The sequence below is a fragment of the Periplaneta americana genome, chromosome 12 (genome assembly GCF_040183065.1).
Source record: "Periplaneta americana isolate PAMFEO1 chromosome 12, P.americana_PAMFEO1_priV1, whole genome shotgun sequence".
In the NCBI taxonomy this organism is placed as follows: Eukaryota; Metazoa; Arthropoda; class Insecta; order Blattodea; family Blattidae; genus Periplaneta; species Periplaneta americana.
Window position 1 is genome coordinate 156,177,522 of NC_091128.1, and position 22,888 is coordinate 156,200,409.

General features: G+C 36.9%; 1 protein-coding gene across 2 annotated transcripts; it reads left to right on the top strand.

Moving 5' to 3' along the window:
- The first annotated feature begins 12,043 nt into the window (after nt 1-12,043).
- LOC138711033 (small ribosomal subunit protein mS25-like) lies at nt 12,044-17,923 on the top strand. Of its 2 annotated transcripts, none has more exons than XM_069842322.1 (4): nt 12,044-12,133; nt 12,636-12,742; nt 15,068-15,155; nt 17,678-17,923. In XM_069842322.1, the coding sequence occupies exons 1-4, from the start codon at nt 12,069-12,071 to the stop codon at nt 17,847-17,849; spliced, it is 432 nt and encodes a 143-aa protein (XP_069698423.1). In that variant the 5' UTR covers nt 12,044-12,068; the 3' UTR covers nt 17,850-17,923. The 2 variants fall into 2 exon arrangements, with proteins under 2 accessions (XP_069698423.1, XP_069698422.1); XM_069842321.1 differs by having other exon boundaries at nt 12,048-12,254.
- Nucleotides 17,924-22,888: the final 4,965 nt, after the last annotated feature.

The window sequence follows — 22,888 nt, forward strand, 5'->3', positions numbered from 1 at the left end:
GCAGTTTATTCTTGCATGATCCACATAAAATAATAGTCATTTTACTGAAAAATTACTGGTTTTGATCTATATGATACTACACAGAAATGATTTACTCTTAAAATCATCTTCAAAGGAGAACACAACACAAAAAATCAAGTTAGAATTTATTACTGATTAGAATAGAGAAATGTATTATAAGATATTCTGTGAAATTTCCGTGTTTCTGTTTCTGACATCACGTAGCTCACAGCTGTCCAGAGCAGCAAGTCATATTCAGCGACTTGCCTGCATGTTTTTAGAGATAAAAGCAATTAATCAGACAATGCCTTCGGGTGATATTCTCCCTTACCAGTTCGAACCCCAGAAGGACTCGTTTTGTGATTGTGAGGACAATAGTGATCATAGCAGTGGCGGCTCCTGCATATTTCTTAAGAGGAGGAAAGAAGGTAACAGGACGAAATGATACCTTCTTGAATGAAACATGCTAAAAATTAGCCAACATGCACACATGTAAGACCAGGTAGAGTTGGGGTTGGCCTTCCCTTCTGTATAGCAATAATCTGTTCTTGTAAACTGAGTTTCCTAAATTTTCCAGGTCCACACCTGTGGAGTAACGGTCAGCGCGTCTGGCTGCAAAACCAGGTGGCCCGGGTTCGAATCCTGGTTGGGGCAAGTTACCTGGTTGAGGTTTTTTCCGGGGTTTTCCCTCAACCCAATACGAGCAAATGCTGGGTAACTTTCGGTGCTGGACCCCGGACTCATTTTCACCGGCATTATCACCTTCATTTCATTCAGACGCTAAATAACCTAGATGTTGATACAGCGTCGTAAAATAACCCAATAAAATAAAATAAAATAAATTTTCCATAAAATATAATGTTTTCACTTCCATTCATTGTTGAATAATTGCACAAATTAACAATTACAAGGAAATTCACAACCTGGTAGCATTTTTCGAGCACACTACAGCATCACACGTGTTGGAAGAGACTATAGCTACTAACACGTAACCGGAACCGTGGAAATGGGAATGGGAAATAATCTGAGGAAAGCGAGAACATTGCACCCACCCACGTGGTCTGTGTTGCCACATGTACATTCTACAAGTTCAGTATCACATGCTTTTAAAGAATATCAGTTCTTGTAAAGTCATACTACCATTATTGTTCAAAGTTGCTGGTGCCCAATTTTTTATGTTAAAAATAATGTAGTTTGGAGTACCTACTTACTTTCAATTTCAAATATATTTGTACAAAACTGGCTGTTGGCCTGTCTAGTACACAATGAACAGAAGTGAATTTCAGGGGCCAAAAAGATCTGGGATACTAACACAGAACTACTTTCTCTTTGTTTTATATAAACACGACTTTAACTTTCAAATATCCTTGAAAGTTTCAAACCATGAATAGTAGCCTATATAAAGTGCAATGAATAAAATTTTTGATATATAATTTTAGAAAAAAGTTTATATGGTGTCTTTCATAGCGTTGCGTTAAAACTGTTTTATTGTGCCTCCTCCTAGTTGTGATATAGTCTGGTTGAATGCAAGATCGTTAGATGGCAACGGTAGCGAGCTTGCTGCACGACCAGTCGGTTTCTATTTCCCGCCCATGCGCTGATTCAGAGGAGGATCTCCTCCCTCTCCGTTCATTTACTCGCTTTAAAACTCTGCTTCTTTCTCTGGCCGCTAGTGCGCTGTTATCTGTGTGTGTTAACTGCAGTAAAGGAGGAATGGATTGACTTTCCTCCACACAAACAATCTCGCATCTTTCTCACAGTTTTCTAGCAGCACATGAGCGCGCATCGTTTAAAACTCGATCAACCGAGGTTTTCTTAAAGCTGTGAACTTAAAAATGATCGAATCATTCTTGAATTTCAAGGCACATATTTTATTTGGTATTTATTTTCAAAAGAAGACAAATGTGAGGAGGACGTTCCTCCCTTCCCTCCCCCGAGGAACGCCACTGGATCATAGTGGGTCTGATGTAGTGGTGACAATAAGAAGATCTCGTACTAAAGTGTGGTGTATTTGTTCTAAATGTAATGAAATGCAAAAACTGACAACTATTCGTGTGTTACTGAAAATCCATCGTTCTGCAAACTAATATTAGATGTAGAAGTTTTGAATTTGACTCTGTATAATTTGAGCCTGAAAACAAAAAAGTAAAGTTAAAAGGCATTTATTAACAGCACAAAATCCTTCAAACAAAACGTGGAAATACGTAGCATACAGACAATTTAATAGCTGAATAAATTCTTGGACAGCCATAGGCCATAGAAATAGAGTTCTAATACCGTCTTGTATGTATTTATTAACATTACAATTGGGTATACACCCGGTGGTAGTGATATATAATATACAATAACTACAATTTCATGAAATAAAATAAAATAAACGTAAATCTATAAATAGTAGATGCAATAAACCTAGGACTATAAATAAAAACTATTCTATAATAATGCCTACGATAAGCAAAAGTAAATCTAACTTATAAATACTTCTATTTCACCCAACTATTACCAATTTAAGTAATTACATATCGCCTTAATTAATTGCATACGAACTTAATTACATATCATCTTAATTAATTACATATCACCTTAATTTATTTACATATCAACTAAATTACATATCATCTTAATTAATTACATATCAACTTAATTAATTATATATCGTCGCCTGAATGCAAGAACCAGGTAACTCGAAATTTGCGTTTTTTAGTTACCTCTTTTATAGCATAACAAAAATCGCACAACATGTAATCCAGGATCTAGGTAACTGATCGAACGATACCAGCGACATCTATTTTCCAATATAACAAATAGGTAAAAGAAAACGTGACATATTCCTTAGTGCAATAAATAAGTAAATAGGCGATGTCACAAAATATGAAAAATCAAGTTACCTAGTTCTTGCATTCAGGCGACGATATCAACTCAATTAATTACATGACACAATTTAAATAATTACACTGCAGCTCCAATTACATTTTCAGCCTAATCTTCTCAACCTTTCCTTAAATGTATTGATTTTAAGAGGACCACTCTGAAAGATTGCCGCAGGTAAGCTGTTCCAGTCTACTATTGTGCAGTTAACAAAGAAATATTTTGCCACGTCCGTTCTTTGTTTTCTACATTTAAACTTCCTAATATGATCAGTCCTTCCTAAGTATGATGGTGTTGCTAATCTAGCGTTGATATCGGTCCATGCTTTGTGTCCCATTTGTGCCTTAAACAATGTGGTGAGTCTGGTTTTTTGTCGCCTTGACTTGAGAAGTTCCCACCCTAAATCTTTTACTATCTCCTCACCATGTCCCTTCCCCATTTTGACATATTTTGCTGTCTTGCGTTGGACCTTTTATATTGAATCGATTTGGTTTTGTCTGTACGGATCCCAACCTACTGCTCCATATTCCATAACTGGGCGAACAAGGGTTTTGTACGCTAATTCTTTTGACTTTCGGTTAGATTTCTTCAGAATACGCATAGAGAAATGTAGTGCTTTCCAGGCTTTCCTTGTGGTATTAGTGACTTGTTCCTCCCAACCCAGTTTGTTACTTAAATATATACCTAGGTATTTACAAGTGTTCACTTGTGGCACCGATGTACCATTCAGCTGATATCCGAGACAAATTTCTTTATGCGTTCTACAGAAGGATATTGACTTACTTTTACCACAGTCTACTATATACAGTCGCGAAGCTCAATATGCAGTAAAAATGCAAACATGGGTAGTTGCCCACCACTAGGATCGCTACTATCGCCTCATCATCACAGATCTCTCCTAGCAGATGGAAAAATATGTTACACTCTCGTTGTCGTGTTCTTTTGGAAAAATTAATACCTTCCTTCCATTATTGAAATATTAAATGGATAAAGTTCATTTATTATTTTAATGAAATATATTAAATTCCACCATAAACTCGAAGATACCTGCAAGAAATAGGTTAATATTATTTTTGTTTGTGCAAAACGAACTGAAATTTACTATAATCGCTTCACTCATTCAAGATTATAGCGATAATTAACTATGAAACCAATAAATATTAATTTGCATTTCCCTTTACAACAATAATATAATAACATTAATAATGGAAATATGAATTAATGGGAGTAACTTACGTGTACCGGTACTTGTAGTGTAGGCTTACGTAGTTAACAAAGTGGGATGAGGTTAAGCAATAATAATCACACCAGAATTGGAAATAAAACGTGATCAATAAATTTTATTGTAACAGACTTACTTTTTGTACGTCTCTAGTAAAGTAACAAATAAAAATAACAACAAAATTAACAGCTATAATTAAAAACATATCCTTTGAAAAAAAAAAGTAGGCCAAAGTTGTCTGAAAATGTACAATTATTCAAGGACAGCTGATACAGACGTAGAATTAGCGCAAAGCTTTTGTTTCTCAGCTGCGAGTAATAACAGAACAGGTTTATTTGAAACATCAAATAAAGTTGGAACTGCATTTCAGGTTAATTAATTTTTGTTTTCATTCATAAATTGTGTGTTTTCGAAATGAAGAGAGCAAAACTTTATATTATTATACAGATATGCTTCATTCTTTGTCATTAGATCTTCCCTCCTGCTGTTTATTAACCACTTTTTGCATCTAGAAGTAAAATAAGAAATAGATGTTAGGATTTTTCTTCATAAGCATCAATGCGAAATACGCAACGACCTAGCTAGCACTCGATGGAAATACGACTCAGTCCACTCTAAATCCAAAGTCGACTGTGGACAGTCTATTGTTTCTAGTTGCTAACCGCTTGGAGCGCTTTATCGTGAGATTTGCAAAAAATCACCTCAAGCTTCGCGACTGTATATAGTAGACTGTGCTTTTACTGACATTGATTTTCATTTTATTTTCTGTCGTCCAGGTTTCAATAACGTTAAGATCGTAAGACCGAGGTCTTATGTAGTAAATAAAATTTGACAGTCTTTTCCTGAAGTAGGAAATAATTATGTAAGTTTTTAAGTTTATGACTCAAAGCTCAATTCATAAAAAGTTCTCATTAGCAAGTAAACAAAAATATATTAGACAATAAAGCAAAATAAAAGAGGATTTACTGTTGCAACTGGAAATGGGAAAAGTGCCTCTCCCTCAAAACTGAGTCTGTTGGGCGAAGTACTGGTGCAGTGTTCTTTGGTAAAGGTAGATCCAGAGGCTCTTCTTCAGGTAATGTATCTGCATGTAAATATTCTTGAATTTCTTCCATGATGTGTCATTTCCAACCCTTCTCACTTGGCTTGTATTTTTGTTTCTCAACTCATGTGCCCGAGGTCTTAGAATATTGTGGCATAAGTTTCAGTTTTCCTTTATTTAGGTTCCAATTATGGTCTAAAATTGCGATTATAGATCTGCTCAGCATACCATTGTAAAAGAAGTGGACCCTTTTAGGTGCGGAGCTGCAGCACTCCCTGCTTTGACAGGAAAATAAAAATGATATTTATTTTAATTTGTAGAAGAATTGTTACAGATTTTATTGGTAAATTGCTTTATATTTCATCTGGCCGGGAATATGTACTATTATCTTATGCATAATCTTTTTGCGCGTCGACTATATTGGAATTGACACTGCATTCAAAGTCGTCCTGGGATCTGCAGGGTGGTCAGCTCATAGACAGTGTGTCTTGCATGGTCAGCGGGTAGAGAGGTGAAGGGAAGCAGAGGGAAACTGCCGCTGTTTAAAACTCATATCTCGCTGCATTGGCTTGCAGAGCCAGGCCACAAGGGATCTTTCCTCTCCTCCCACACCGCTATTGTAATGCTGCGTCAAATGGATTCTCTATTCCCTTGAAACTTAATGACAAAATTGTTATTTTCTTTTCACATACTTATTGTAGTAGAATCTTATCGAGTTAATATAACGAAATTAATATTCTCTTTTGCCTTATTATTACGTATATATCCTGCCTCCAGCAGAACCTAATATTTGCCTCAACTCAAAATGATTCCACGAGTAGAATCCTTTTGATATAGCACGTAAAATACGAAAGAGACTTCTTTTCCAGTTTTAGAAAATTGTTGACCATCAGTATATCTGAGTGTTGCTTTGGTGTGACGTCTTAATACCGTAACTTAACCAGTGCAAATTTGCAAGCAAGAGTGTGTGTGAATTACAGAATATTAATTTTATTTTTCTCAACTTTCTCTTGCGGAGAATATTGATGTAATGAAGTGAAATTAAAGTGTCTTCCGTTACCCGATTTAAATCTTACTTAATCTTCATCAAGCCGAAATAGTGTGTGTATATATATATATATATATATATATATATATATATATATATATATAAGGAAGTATATAACAATGAAATTTACGCTAAGCATTTGTGGTTATGTGGATGTGAACAAAAAAAATCTGTATTTTGTTTTCCTTGCCTCCTCTTCGGTGGTGATGCTGCATGGACTAGGAGTGGTGTGACAGATTTAGGACATTTGCCCCTAAAAAGCAAAATGCACGAATCTTCGCAGTCTCGCCTGAAAAATGTTTCATTGGCTATGTTACGCAACTCATACTGCTGTGCAATTAAGTGAAACGAACAGAACAAACATTCTCAAACATAATCAAGAAGTGAGAAAAAATCGTGAAATTATTTAAAAAAAATATTGATTGTATCAAATTTTGTGGCCAATATGAACTTCCCCTTAGGGGACATGATGAAAAAACGATTCGAAGAACCCCGATGTGTTTCGTGGGTTGCTACAGTTCGTGAGTAATCTAAACGAGCTTCTCAAAAATCATTTGGAACATGCCACTCTTTAGAGGTTATTCTAAAACAATTCAGAATGAACTGGTAGATTGTAAGTTGAGTGTCTGCCGATCTGAAATTCAGACTGAAATCGATGGTATTAGTTTTTCTTAGGGATTAGCAAATGATGCCACAGACATCTCCCAACTAAGTCAGGAAGTTTTGGTTTTTCGGTATGTAGTGCATTTATTTTTGTCCTATACTTATTAGTAATGGTATCAAGAAATGAAATTTGTATGTACCGAAATCTACTGCAGCTCTCCCAATCCACAAGTTCACGAGCCGCCACTGTGCCCGTATGAATGTAATGTTTTGTATGCTCTAAATCCTTCAAAAAAGCTTTATCAAAAATTATCTTTTTCAACTCTTTTTATGCTTCAGAATGAGGTTTAATCCATAGTTTATTTTTTACTTCATCTTCGCCAAGCGATTCATGTTCACAACGTTTCACTTCATTTTCTTCCATCCAAACATGCTCGTTCTTTATATGGTTTATTTTTTTATTTTTTTTTATTTTATTGGGTTATTTTACGACGCTGTATCAACATCTAGGTTATTTAGCGTCTGAATGATATGGAGGTGATTATGCCGGTGAAATGAGTCCGGGGTCCAGCACCGAAAGTTACCCAGCATTTGCTCGTATAGGGTTGAGGGAAAACCCCGGAAAAAACCTCAACCAGGTAACTTGCCCCGACCGGGATTCGAACCCGGGCCACCTGGTTTCGCAGCCAGACGCGCTGACCGTTACTCCACAGGTGTGGACTGTATGGTTTAATATAGAGCTAAATTTATACCATTTCCACCACAAGTTTGCTTTGCCCACCATAAGTGATTATTGATGCTACACTTCCATGCCAGGATCTCAGGATACTTTTTATCCAAAAACCTTTACCTTTTTCATTAAAGTTTTAGATAAGTGCCACGTGTCAAATTCATGATCAATTTGCGGAAGTTGGGTACATACAGCACCTATACTTGTTTTTTTGAAAGATGGGACATGACAGTTTAGCGGCCGAACTTGGAACTACAGTGCTATGTTGCCAATATGGACTACCACGCTGCCAGCTGATGGAAGGTATCAACTGACGTTACGATGGCTGACGTTAAGACATTAATTGACAATTGACGCAAAGGTAAGAAAACAACACAAAAATCGACAGAGAATCAAAGACGAAACGTACCAATGCTAACACTGTGTGCACAATAAATGTCGCCAAGAGAGCTATTAAGCACTCGCCACGTGGGAACGGTAAGTTTGGCAACTCAATCGTTGTTACCATAGCAACAGGCCTACCACGCTATGTAGCATTCAGTTGTTTTTCCGATCGCAACGCTCCTGTCATGTCCCATCTTTCAAAAAAACAAGTATAGTGCCCTTATGTCTTCAGACAAAAATAATTTTATGTCACATTTATCTTCATTTATTAACCTGTTCATTACATTGTCACAAGCATGTCTTTTCATTTCACTTTTAACCGTTCCTTTTTGTAAAAGTTCGAAGTCTATGCTAGCACCAGTATAAAGATTCATTATTGAATACACCATATATTTAGCAGAAAACCCTGGAGAATCATATTGTCCATCGCCTGTCAGCCAAATTTCCGTTCAGTTATCCTTCATTGCTTTCGAAGTATCATCATCTTCTTCTTTTTTTTTTATTTTTTTTTTTCCATCGATCCTTTATTATTGGACTACAAAATATATTTACAATCCTATCGAAAACTGTTCTCGACATCATAGCTACATTCATTGTTTAAAAAAATGAATGAAAGGCCTTATACAGTACACCTGAAAGTAGTAAAGCTAATGCAATTAGTACATTTCCTTCCGGTAGCTTTCTAAACATAGGTTGAGATGGCCAAGAAAAAATATCACCACATTCACAGGCTATTTGCACACATAACATTGAGCCCTTCTTATAATGTTTTATTTCTCTCACACTTCCACTACATGCACGGCAAATTTGAAACAGCAGTAGCAAACTACTCCAAGCCACAAAATAGTAGTCATGCAAAATTTCATTTTTTGGTTTCGTTTTTGGGAGCATTGCCTTCACTGTCACAATCACATTTTAATTAATCACATAGGCCAAATAGAAATGATCAGGACGAAATTCAAATACAAACTGCTGAGCCATTCATACCGGAACCCACACTTTCTGAAATCGAAATTGCGATAGAAAATCTGAAAAAGTACAAGTCTCCAGGTATTACAGCAGAGTCCGTACAGGCAGTTTCTATCTGATGCTTTTCCAATTCACTGCGGGCTAAAGCAGAGAAATGCACTATCACCTTTACTTTTTAACTTCGCTCTAGAATATGCTATTAGGAAAGTTCAGGATAATAGATAGGGTTTGGAGTTGAATGGGTTAAGTTTACTCCGCTCCGTCCATTCATCTTAATGAAGGATTTTGATTTTATTTTCTGCTAATATTATTCGTTGCAATATTCCCACACTCTGATATTCTGTTTCAAAAAGCAACATGTTGGTTTCTGTAAAACAAAAATTCATAATTTCGAGGAGTACAAGCAAGGACTGAGAAATTACTTTCAGAATTTTGGTAACAAATGGATGATTTTGCTGCTGAAAATTATTCTCAATCTGAAAGATCACGGCTGGATGCAATCCCTGGAGAGGATAAGAAAACTGTGCATAGGCGATTGTTCAATGAAATTCTGCACGTTATCAGAATTGATATTATTCAAAAGTTTTCTGGAAATTCCAAATTGAAACTTTTAAGTGTGCTTGATCATACACAATTTACTAACTTTGCAAATTCGCTTCCTGAAGAAATAATGTTAAATCTAAAAGTAAACTATGAAGCTTATTTTGATTTACTGTATTGTGGCGCAAGATTCTGGTCGCGTTTGGTTGCGCGCGCATTTAGCGCGAAGGAAGGCGCGGGAAACGGAAACTCGAGCTTCGGTAGGCGCTGTGGTGCGGCACGGAGCGAGGGGGAAAGAAGTGCGGAGAACTACGGCGTGGAGCGCAGAGAGCAGGGGGAACATCTAGAAACGTCTCTCTCTCGAAGGTTCAGAAAGCCACGCGAATCGAAGATTCCAGATGTTACGGTTTAATAAATAAAAGCGAGAAGCAGTCTTGAGTCAGTCAGTAGTTCAGCCAGCCTTCAAGTCTTGGACAGCAGCGAGCAAGGTGGACCTGAGTTCGACGATGCAGTGAACTTGAGTGAGTCCATAACTGTGGCAGTGGCCAGGCGAGAGCGACGTATCCGGAGGACCTGAGTTCGACGTGCAGTGAACTTGAGTGAGTCCATAGCTGTGGCAGTGGCCGGGCGAGAGCGACGTATCCGGAGGATCTGAGTTCGACGTGCAGTGAACTTGAGTGAGTCTATAGCTGTGGCAGTGGCCAGGCGAGAGCGACGTATCCGGAGTATCTGAGTTCGACGTGCAGTGAACTTGAGTGAGTCCATAGCTGTGGCAGTGGCCAGGCGAGAGCGACGTATCCGGAGGATCTGAGTTCGACGTGCAGTGAACTTGAGTGAGTCAAGGCAAGCGAATTGTGAACTGAGAACTGACAGTTTTGTTCTGCACTTAGCGCTTTGTTAACTTTAGTTGAAATTAGGAATACATTGTTGTTCTTCTCAATAATACACATGTATTGTCATTGTCGTCGTGTGGAGTGTAATAACGACTATTATGTTGCTGTGTTGAGTGGAATAACCATTGTGTGTGTGTGTGTGTGTGTGTGTATGTGTGTATCTAATGCTCTGGATTTAACAATGAAATCATCCTTCTTGCTTCCCAATATTTTGATGGAAGGTCCACAAATGTCCTAAGAGTTTCACAATTAGCCAGGTTCTCCATCTCCATGTCCTCTTCTCTGGTGCACAGTAAGCATTTAGGTGAATTCAGTACTCCAATACGATGGAGGTGTTTACTGAGGCAATCATGACCAGTAATCAATCTAAACATGGCCACGGCAGATTTTCGAGGAACAACCATTGTTGTAGGGTGAATGATAAAGAATAAAAGTCACATTGTTGACGGGTGTGTGGTGGCAAAGTAAGAATAAAAAAGTTACAGTATTATCAACAGTGTAGTCGGTCTCGTTCTATGCACTTTCGTCTTTCATGTAAACACGGCCAGGCTTCGGCTCGGTAAATATCCTTATAACTTATGCTACAAGGAAATTATAAAGAAAATTTGAAAATTCAACTCAAACGTCCATCAATAAGCGGCTATTTCCAGGAACGCAACTCCCACATATAACGAAAGCAGACTACTGTATTTTAACCATTTAAAAAATCGCATCCCCATGTCAAAATGTCACGCGACGCCACTGTCAAATATTATTATATTATCAATATTAAAAGGATTTTGTGAAACGGAAATTTGACTTAGACAGATGGGGTGATATCGGACATTAGTGACTTTTTGTGTTTCAGTGTTGGTAGCAGCCTACTGTTTGATGTAAATTTCTTCTTCTTTCGCAGGGTGATTGTTGACTTAATTATTATCTTCGATGTGAGAACACACCTGACACAGAATACCCATTGTTGAGCGGCAAAACTAAATCTGTGCACTCGCAACTATTGTCGATTATCACATGAACAATGTGAGATAATGGCGCTGTTTAAATTAAATTTACGACGAGGGAAACCAGAAGAAAGGAGGAAAGTTGAAAAGCCCCAAAAGAAATTGCTAGATGATATGGAAGAATATATAAAAAAAGCTGGAGACCAGAGGCGGTAAAATAACGCAAGTGATTGAGTTGAATGACATGGTTTACAAAGGAAAGCCAAGAATCTTCTAGAGCTGTTGCAGCACATAGTCATAGTTGGAAAGAAGTTTAATAACATTGTTTAAATATGTTACGTGTCTATAGAAGTTTTGTAGTATGTTCCGTTATAGTTGTAGTCAATATAGTAACCAGCACCCAGTTCCAAAACAACGGCAATTTCGGCTGGGTAAAAAAAAAAATAAGTTTAAATCTGTCACTTTGCCACAGCCTGGGCTGTCTGTGTTGTCACATTACGAAGTTCGCACAAACTTTCATGAATGTTGCTAAATACTCGTATGTCAGGTGAAGAATACAATGCGTGCAGTTCTGCGTCGTGTAACTTTCTCCATTCTCCTGTAACTTCATCCCTCTCAGTCCCAAATATTTTCCTAACCACCTTATTCTCAAATATCCACGGACTCTGCTTAAATCCAGAGTCTTAAATCAGGAGAACAGCGCTCATAGTGAGTCTAGATTAAACTATAAACCGTCTTTGGTTACCGCTGATTTGAAGATTAAAATCGTTGAATATTCCAAGTTGGAATATTTAACGATTATATATTGGCGACACTGACTGAGAATTTTTCATGGTTGTTTTTTTTAATGATAAAATAGGTGGAAAGTCAAGATTTAAAAATGCCGTTTATGAAAGGTAGAGCTCCAATTCGGAGAACACTGAAATATTTAGAGGCAGGCGCCCTTGTATTAAAGGAAAGAGTTAAAATTTTTTGTATTAATTATAATACGAGTGGTAAACACCATGAAGGAGCTAGGTACGTTGTTTAAATTTTAAGGTTATGTTTTAGTTGGGCCATTAGAAGTGTACAGGGAAAGAACTAGGTTTGTTCACTTTTCTCCAAAAATGAGTTATGCGTGTTGTGTGGTGTAGGATTCCATATGTCTTAATCATCATGATCATGTTGTTCAGGGCTTTACCTAAACATTATGTTGGCTAACCAGTCACGTAAAAATTTCGTTCGTCCGCATAGCCGAACTACACGATCGCAGTTAAAAATCAGAATCTTTTTTCACCCAAGTAAAAATTTTTACCCTTCACAGTCGAGCAGATGAGTGCTTTTATCTAGTCCTGTTTATGTCCATATATTGCTGGTGCGGCCGTTCTTACTTTACTGATATATATTTTCTGTTCACAGAGATTTTGTGTTCTGGCAGGTGCCCCAAATACAGTACAAGAACCCTGACGTCCAGGTGCTAACACTGAAGAACATGACACCATCCCCATTCATCACATGTTTTTTTGGTACGTAGCTCTAAATTTTATTAATTTTAATTTAAATATTGTGTAATAATTGTGAATTTTATTTCAGTGATTAAACCTGCTTGAACCAAATAGGCTTATATGAAGGCCTGAAGGTATAACCACATTTTTCCGAAGTTTGTGGGGTTTTGTTTTTACAGATACAAATTGAGCGCATTGTTTATAATTATAGGGAACGGGAAACTTATTTGTTGGACCAGTTACTTTTCAATTCTGGTTTTAGATTCAACAGTTTGGTTCCTCTTTACTGGTATGCCGTGATAATTGTATTGTATTGTATTGTATTGTATTCATTTACATTCCATGGTATTCGTACATCACAGCTGGAATATGGAACATGTCAAAAAATCTTAATAGTACTGCAAAGTCTTAATTATAGTCACAGTCTAGTTGAAATATATACAGAAGAGTTTTACAATATACCAGTACATCACAAGGGGTTAGTATCGATACTTAATACAACACAGAAATATTCATGAAGCTTTGTTGAATGTTATAAATTCATCTACAGAATAGAAGGTGTGAGAAATTAGGTACTTCTTTAATTTGACCCTAAATAATCTTATGTTTTGAGTTTCATTTTTTTATATCCGTAGGGAGGCTATTAAAAATGTTTACTGCCATATAACGCACTCCTTTTTGGTAACACAATAGACTTGCCTAATGCACCTCTGTACTTGAGGTTGGACATAGTGTCTACTGTCACACATACTGTCACATGGTACACGAGGGTAGGCCAACAAAGGGGAACACAGTAGGTAGAAGTTAAAAATGAGAGGGATTCAGTCTGGCATTGGAACCTGAATCCGGTGTGGGTTTGTGGATAAAGCACCAGCACGTAAAGCTGCAAACCCAGGTTCGAGTCCCAGTGTCGGACAAAATTTTTCTCCGTTCTACCGATTCTTCACCATATGGAAACGCAGAATTAGTGCACTGAAAGTCCATATGTTCTTCGGTACATCATAGTTAAAAAAAAAAAAAGTAGCCACAATCCTTAATCTACCTCAGAGTGATTTGCATGGGTTACCATCCACAGTGTTTAGTGTTTCTTGTGGTGACACAATGTAAGTTCGTTCTGTTGGTGTTCTTGTATCAACTATTGTGAGGATGGCTGTTGAGAAAATAATGCAAAATGGAGATTTATGCAATTTAAATAAAAATTCTCTATATTACTTAATGATAACATAGGTCTGTACACTGTGTTTCAAAAGTAACTCACAATTGCAATTAAATTGAATGAGGAGATTTTGGACTTTATGTTACTCTTGAGAAATCCTAAATATATAATGCATCCAGTTAATACGAAACCTGTTCCTGTAAATTGGCATATTGCTCTCTGACATGCCTTCTGCAATATAAAATAGTATTTCACCAACATATGCCTGTGACTGAGTTCGATATTCAGGGCAGGAATAAAGTTAGATAGATCTACGATCAATTATATGTCCAGTAAAACCCCATTTTAATATTTCTGTTTTTAAGGAATTTCCGTTTTTAAAGAATGTGTTCAGTGTCGTTTGTTTTTGCTGCATATTGTATTATCATCATCATCATCATCATCATCATCATAATCATCACGAACCATTTTTAAACATTTGAGGAAAACAAGTTATAATATACGTTGAAGCTATAACAACATACACTTCCCACTATCTATGAACACACGATTCTGAACTGTGATTCTTACTTATGTTATAGTACGTAAATCACTGTTATCCCAGTAACAACACAGTTTCCACGAAAATGGCATTTAGAGTCTTACTTACTTCAGGTTTTTCTAATATTGAGTCTTCACTAAATTGTGATTGTAAAATTTCTTTACCGGTATAAAAGTTCAGTTACACGACTTATCAATTTCGGTTGGAGCAGTTTTTGGTTGGCAGTGGTTTGCTTAACGGATATTTTGCTGCAAATGTATACAAATTTACAAAGTACAACTTTATTTGAGAGATATTCATTGCTTTTTTTCTGGTAGAACATGCCAGAACATCCAGCACCTTTTTGTTGTATTTTTCATTATGAAAGCAGAGAAATATGTTAATTTTTGTTTGAATTCCGCTTGGACGTAGAAAGTCTTAAAGTTGGGCGAAAAGGAGGTTAAAAGCGATACTGGATAGTAATCATCTCCCAGTCTGTTACAGAGTTCCACCACCTTTTTCTCCAGAAGGAAAGCACTGGATACACTTAATGATTTTTTTAAACGGCAATGTCAGATATAAGTGCATTCGATGTATAATAGTTTAATATAGTTACTGTTTGTTTCTCAAGCCTTGGTTTAGATATTTATTGACTTCATACCCTTTGCAGACTCAGGAGAGAGGATGCTAATTGATATTGACAGCAAAACCCAGGAAGAGGTACACAGCCACGTGAAGAAAGTTATCTGCAAACCAGAGTAAGTAAATGTCTACGGCCCAATTGTATAAAACTCCCTGACTAAAGATCATCTTTGATCGAAGATCGGAAAGTGAACCGAGTTCAGACACTTCTTCTATTGTATAAAACTTTTCTGCGATCAAATTACCTTGGTTCAAATGCAATCTAAGTTCACGTGAAAAGGATTTGCCAACATTGCATAAACAGGTGAAGTATGTGATGCGCGGATCCTGTTGTAAAGGTTTCTTCAGTGTTGCCAATCTAGCGACTTTAACTCTTTTTCAACGACAATTTCTTTTAACTTTTATATTGGTTAAATAGGGATTTAGGGACCTTTTTAGCACCCCATAGTGACAAAATTTAATATTACTTTGTTGATAATGAGAAATCTAGCAACTTTCCAAGTACTTTTTGACGACTTTCCGTACACTCTGTTGGAGACACTGGTTTGTTTTGTGCATTGTAAATAATGACGGACAATAAGAAGAAGGTTGATCGTTCTCCAAATTGTTATCATGTTATGGTGTTTGATATGCTGAACATAATAAAGCTTTATAAAAAGACAATTTTCGTTTAATAATACGGTTAATTGAAAATTTATGAATGTACCTATCATATCCATTAATAATTAATGGTTGTTATAAACATAATATAATTATAGGCTATGCTATTTCATACTGCTGAACACGATAGAGCCTTATAAAATATAAGAATGTTTGTGTAATAAGGCAAGAAATTGAAGAAAAAAAATATATATATGTACCTTTCATATTTATTAATATTAATAATAATAATGGATATTTTATTTGCACTATCTGTCACTCGTATATTTCAAACAGAAAAGAAATTTCTTCAGTCAAAGTTAACTTTAGTTTAAGACAAATTAATCTCAGATTAGACTTTATACAACACAAAATTTCAAGTTCAGCTAGAAAGAGGATCAATTTAACCTCTGACCTAAGATTAAATGATTTATACAATCGGCCCTAAATGTACTGGACTTCTGAACAGTGTGCCTCCTTCTCTTACAACTGTTATCCTTTTTAACCCACTTTTGCGATTAAAGTTGAAAGTGTATGCATATGTTTCCATAGTAACTCAGACAAAGGCAAATGGTAGGCATTTGACGAACTACACTGATTCTACCACTATTTGACTTTCAGTAATGAGGGTTGGCATCATGCATTACAGGCGTAGTGTTTGGTTCAAGTTTCCGAGTCTCTGTAGAATCGAAGTTAGCTTTGCGGAAGCAGATGTCATGTTCGTTAGAACTCGTCCCTTCAAGTTCGTTGACCTTCCCTTCCCACTTATCCTTTGTGCTTTAGGTGCGAAAGAATTTAGAACAAGACTTATAAAGTTTTATATAGTTGTAACTACTTACTTATGGCTTTTAGAGAACCCAGAGGTTCATCCCTATCCTGAGCAAGATTAATCCAGTCCCTACCATCATATCCCGTCTTCCTCAAATCCATTTTAACATTATCCTCCCATCTACGTCTCAACCTCTCCAAAGATCTTTCTCCCTCCGGCCTCCCAACTAACACTCTATATGCATTTCTGGATTCACCCATACGTGCTACATGCCCTGCCCCATCTCAAACGTCTGGATTTAACGTTCGTGATTATGTTAGGTGAAGAATACAATGCGTGCAGTACTGTGTTGTGTAGCTTTTTCCATTCTCTAGTAATTTCATCCTTCTTAGCCCCAAATATTTTCCTAAGCATCTTATTCTCAAACACCCTAATCTCTGTTCCTCTCTCAAATTGAGAGTCCAAGTTTCACAACCATACAGAACAACCGGTAAGATAACTGTTTTATAAATTCTAACTTTCAGCTGGTGCTCTAAGGTATTTCAATTTTTCCACTTCTTCAAAGGATAAATTTTCAATTTTTATATTTCCATTTCGTACTATGTTCTGGTCACGAGACATAATCATATACTGGGTTACTACTACTACTGCCACTGCTATAGGGATTATAATCAATAATACGTGTTAGGATTTTGGAAGTTAATTATTTAATGGACAGCTACCTTATTTCCAGCTTCATTTGAGTTAATTTATTTATTTATTTATTTAACCTGGTAGAGATAAGGCCATCAGGCCTTCTCTTCCCCTCTACCAGGGGATTGCAACTACAATATTAAGAATACAATTACAATTATAATTACAATTAATATTAAATTTACAGATACAATAAAAATCAAAGTACTGAAAGATTAGCTGATTAATAAAAGCTAGACAGTTTATTGTAAAAGTTAAGAAGAGAGAAGCATTTCTTTTATTGATTAATGTCAAGGGGAAAAATTACTTTGTATCTAGAAAACAGGAAAATGTCAGGGAATTTTAAAAATAGACTAGGATGGACATTCTGTATAATAAAACTATTGGTTTTAATTGCCTTGAATTTCATCTCAATTTTTGAGAATGTGTTAATGTGTACAGTTGAGTGTACGTATACTGAATGGTAATATTCTTTGTACCTGTAGATCCGTTAGTCACGTCACTATATAACTACATATCGTTCTGATTTCTGTTTAGTGACATCTTGGCTGCGGAGCTGAAAGCAGTGCAGAAGAAAGACAACCCTGCTAATTTTGGCTTTGGATGTGACCGGCAGTGCATATGTGAAGTGTTAGGACAGGTTCCCTGCCCGGGATTGGTTCCTTTACCGAAGAATATGAGAGGAAAATACACTTTTCCAAAGGAATAACCGGCTAGTCAGTTTCAGTTCTATTCTAGAAACATATATACATTCTTTTAATAAATTATACTTTCTGTTTGTAATCTGTGACGTTCATTCTCTCAGTACCAGTGTGTCACGATCCATCAACACTATCCCTGTGTATAACAAGTTGTGTTCAAGTTCTAAGGTCTCCGATTTTTTTTTCTGACAAACTTGCTGTAAAAATTTGAAACTTCTGTCACTTCTCAACGTCATCTCCCTGCAGATGTAGGCAATTCTCACAATGTCAATGCCATGATGCCATGGCTGCTGTGAACGCTTCTGTTTCGACCACTGGAAAATCACTGATGCAATAACGGTGCGACTGTGGAGGAGAGTGTCTTTCATTGTTGGAAAAAGCAAAAAATTGCTAGGAGCGAGGTCAAGAGAGTAGGAAGGCTGAGCACTTCAAAGTTGTTTGCGTTATGTTTTGAGGTCTTCATCCAGGATTGTGTAATACAAAAACTTGCCCAGACATGTTCAGACATTTTTAACAAGAGCCAGAACAGGTCACATTGTCACTCAATTGTACCTACACCGATTTCAGATTTCTGTGTGTAATAATCATGATGAAGATCTGGAACACATTCTTCTATACTGTCCATCCATAAACCACAAAAGAAGTAAATTAAAATCATCAGTACCAGTTGCAGAAGACACAGCCCTGCAGTATATATTGACTACACCCCAACTCTGGCTACTAGCAACAGGCATCTATAATGAACACCGATCAAAATACCCCTCATTTCTCGTGAAAAACAACAACTGAATAGACTACAGTGGACTATATGTTGTCAGCAAACAGCTGAATACATTAAGAAGATTGATTGATTCAGGCTTGTGTGCACAGATCTCACGGAAATGCCAACTTTTGAGATGATGTCTTTCACAGTGAACCGGCGATCCTCCAGAACAAGTTTCTCCACTCGCGCAATCATGTTGTCAGACTAGCTGGTGCGAGGCCAAGATCCTTTTGGCTCATTGTCACATGACACTCTGCCGCACTCACGAGCGCACATTCTTTGCATTCATGACACCATCTCACTTACCTGACGATGAATTTCAATCTGTGTCACACCACGCAAATGGAGAAAACGAATGATTACTAAGGAGTGGATTCCTATGTAATTAAATATTCTTTTTGCGTGTGATACAACACAATTAACAAAGTTAAGAATTCCGAACATGAAGTTTCAAGTTTAAAACCCGAATTTTATTTCACATAAAAAAACATATTTTCACAAAAAAATTATGTAAATACGAGGGGGATCCAGGAAATAACGACCGTTCGTGCATACCCGCCGCGCAGCTGACTCCCCTTCCTTGTTTGAAGGTCAACTGGCTTCCTTAACATGTGTTCTCATAATGTTGTGAGTACTGGTTGCAACAAGTTGCCATTGTGCATTTTGTGTTACTTCAAAATGAATGACATGATTGATAATCCCGCCGACTGTGAGGTGAGGAGTGTGATTCGATTTTTGAATGCCCGACATTTGAAACCTGCAGAAATTTACCGGCAATTGAAAGAAGTGTATGGTGATACTGTAATGAATGAAAGAAATGTGAGAAAATGGTGCGAAATGTTCAACAATGGGCGAACAAATGTCCACGATGAAACTCGACCCGGATGCCCATCACTCATCACAGAAGACCTGAAGACTAAAGTGAACGACAGAATCTTGTAAGACAGGCGCACATCACTCGACGAATTGCATATTGCCTTTCCTGACATTTCTCGTTCTTTGCTTGGTGAAATTGTGTCGCAACATCTTGGCTACCACAAAATCTGTGCCCGCCTGCACACTGCTGCTTCAACTCGAGAATTGCTGGATCAATTCGGTTGGGAAATCTTTGATCATCCGCCCTATAGTCCAGACCTTACTCCTAGCGATTTTCACCTTTTCACTAAGCTGAAAGACTTTCTGGGTGGTACGCGTTCTGGAAGTGATGAAGAGTTGAAGAAGACAGTGAACACCTGGCTTAATGAACTGGCGGCAGAGGAGTATAACAAGGGAATTCTGAAGCTAGTGAACAGATACGACAAATGTCTAAATGTAGGTGGTGATTATGTAGAGAAGTAAAGGAAGCTTCAGTTATGTAACAGACTTTGTTTTTTCAAATAAATATATTTTTTTTTTATTATTACAACAAAACGGTCGTTATTTCCTGGATCCCCCTCGTACATAAGCTATATTCAGGAAATTTATTATAAATACATAAATCTTTGAGTTTTTTTACTTACTTGCTTTTAAGGAACCCGGAGGTTCATTGACGCCCTCACATAAACTGCCATCGGTCCCTATCCTGAGCAAGATTAATCCATCTCTACCATCATACCCCACCTTTCTCAAATCCATTTTAATATTATCTTCCCACCTACGTCTCGGCCTCCCCAAAGGTTGAGTTTTTTTACTTAAATAAATTTTTCATAAGAACTTTTAAATATTTTAAAACTAAATCAATTATATCACTCAGAATTATGCTATCTTTTTAAGAATTCTTGGTTGCTTCGTGTTTCTAAGCGCTGTGTGGTGTATCCGTGATCCATTTTCGTAATAGTATCGCCTCAAGTTCTGAGAACTGCTAGGCAGCGTATCAGTGTTATTATTAGAGAATAAATTAACATAGACAAGGAGGAGAGATCTTGTAACACATAATTAGGAATGTTTATTGTTGCAGAAGAGGTTTTCATTCCACGCTTTGTTTGTCAAACACAACAGATAAGAGCTGGGTATGAACATTATTTAATTTAAACAAATCTCTCGCCTCTCGCTATGCCAATCAAGTAAGGCAATACATCTTATTGTGATTCCCTGTTATCGGGCTTCGTCAATCGATATCCTTCAAGATGTACTGAAAGATGGTTATTTAAAAAAACGATTTGGCTTTCCTATTAGCAAATTTAAGCTTTTTGTGAGACACCATAAAAAAACTCGAAACATCTAAAAACCTGTTGTCTGAAACAGGGAGGTGCGTGCCGTGGAAGTTAAACTAGACTCGCTACAGGTTCAGAAGCACAATTACTAAGGGACAAATTCCAGAATGTGTTTGGGAAAAAACAATGGGTATAAAAAAATGTGTAAAGTTGCTCGAGTATTGGAGGGTGTGCCTGTAGGTGAAATTGATGGTGTTTATGTTTGTGACATTCCTCTCTTTAAATATGCACGTCTGACGTCGTGTGATGTGGAAAGATCTTTTTCACAGTATAAGTTGTCGTTCGGAGATAATCAGCATGCATTTGTGATGGAGAATTTGGAGATGACCTTTGTTGTTCACTGCAATTCTCGGACAACTACTAGCACTCAAGTGTGGTTGGTAAGTACCTAGTAACATTTTTTTTTTCAAGCTAAGTAAGGTATTTTTGTCATGTTAAAAAAAAATATTTTTTTATATTTTTAGCAAATATTTTCATACTTTTCAGCACATAAAAAAAAATATTTAAATTTTTTAGGACATAAAAATCCGCTCCCTAACGATTACATTGTTGTTGCTGTAATGAGAACGTCGCCTTTTTAAGTATCAGAATTGCTTCCCACTCTAGCTGCTGCCACTAGGTTTCTGTACGCTGTACACTGCTGCCATCTCTGTCACACATTCACAAAGAGTGCCCGCGTCTTTTAAGCCAAACCACATGTTTCTGTCTACTCCCAGTCTGAGAAAAAAAAATCTGAGACCTTAGAACTTGAACTCACGTCATACTAAGAATATACTGTAGACGAGGAGGTGAGACCTGACATGTGAGCTGTGTGCGAGGGGAAGAATGAGCTACCAGAAAGAGAGTTTGTTTCATGATGGTTAATATTATATGAATCTACCGACACGGAAGTTCATCTCGGACTAAACCATATTTTCCCCCTCCATACCCATTGGTGATATGATAAGGTCACAGACAGGTCTTGCACCCTCTACTGTAGGAAGCCAGTCCTGTTATTTGCAGTGTGTCAAGATGATTATGCTTTTATTTATTTATCTTTTTTTTATGTTTGCATGCACCACAGCTTGAAGACATATTGCGTGCTTGTCAATGGAATCGATGATAGCGAGATGGTATTTGACAAGATGAGGCCGAGGATTCGCCAACGATTACCTGACATTCGTTTTACACTTGGGGAAAACCTCGGAAAAAACCCAGGTAATCACCTCAATCAAGATTCGAACTGATACTTGAGAGGAGCATCATATCTAATTTGCCACTGCTAGCATAGTCGTGAATTTAAGCTGGGAGGAGGCAAGTTTGAGAACCTCCAATGGCAGTTCGTGTCTAAAAAGATAGGGGATTCCCTACTTTTATGATATTACATAGTTTTCCAACAGTTTAAACAATATCTCATTTCTGGAAAAAAAAAAAAAAAAATACTACGGTTCTTTAAAGTAGATGATTACCTTAAAATGAGCCTGATGGTGATGATGATGATGATGATGATGATGATGATCAATTATCTTTGAAAGAACATAGGCATTTTTCCTTATGTTATCATTCCATCTGTCAATATTCTGCCTGAAAGCTGAGCTAAGCTGTTGCCTAATTTGTGTTCTTTCAAGGTCTGATAAATCTAGGCAAGTATTCTTACAAGCAATAGATTCCTCATACTTCTCAATTTTCTGTGTCAAATGGCTTAAATCTGACACACCAGTGCATGCCCAGCTCGTATCTTTACCCCCCTTAGCAAATAGCAAACACAGGAAAGAAAATAATTTATTTGTAGATTCACAACCACAAATTCAGCTATTTCTTTCATATATTGTTACATCAAAAACCCAGCAAAATGTCTTACCTCGACTTGTTCCATTTCTATTTATTTATTTACTTAATCTGACAGGATTAAGGCCATAAGGCCTTCTCTTCCATTCTACCAGATGTGCTTGCTTTAAATCGAGTTGAGGCAACGGCCTTCCAAGCTTCTTTATTTTACACTTACCTTCCAAGATTAGAACTTTAATTTTCTTTGGAAACGAATACTGATCATTAAGGAGCGGATTTCTATGGTAATTAAATTATTTTTGCGTGTGATAAAACACAATTAACA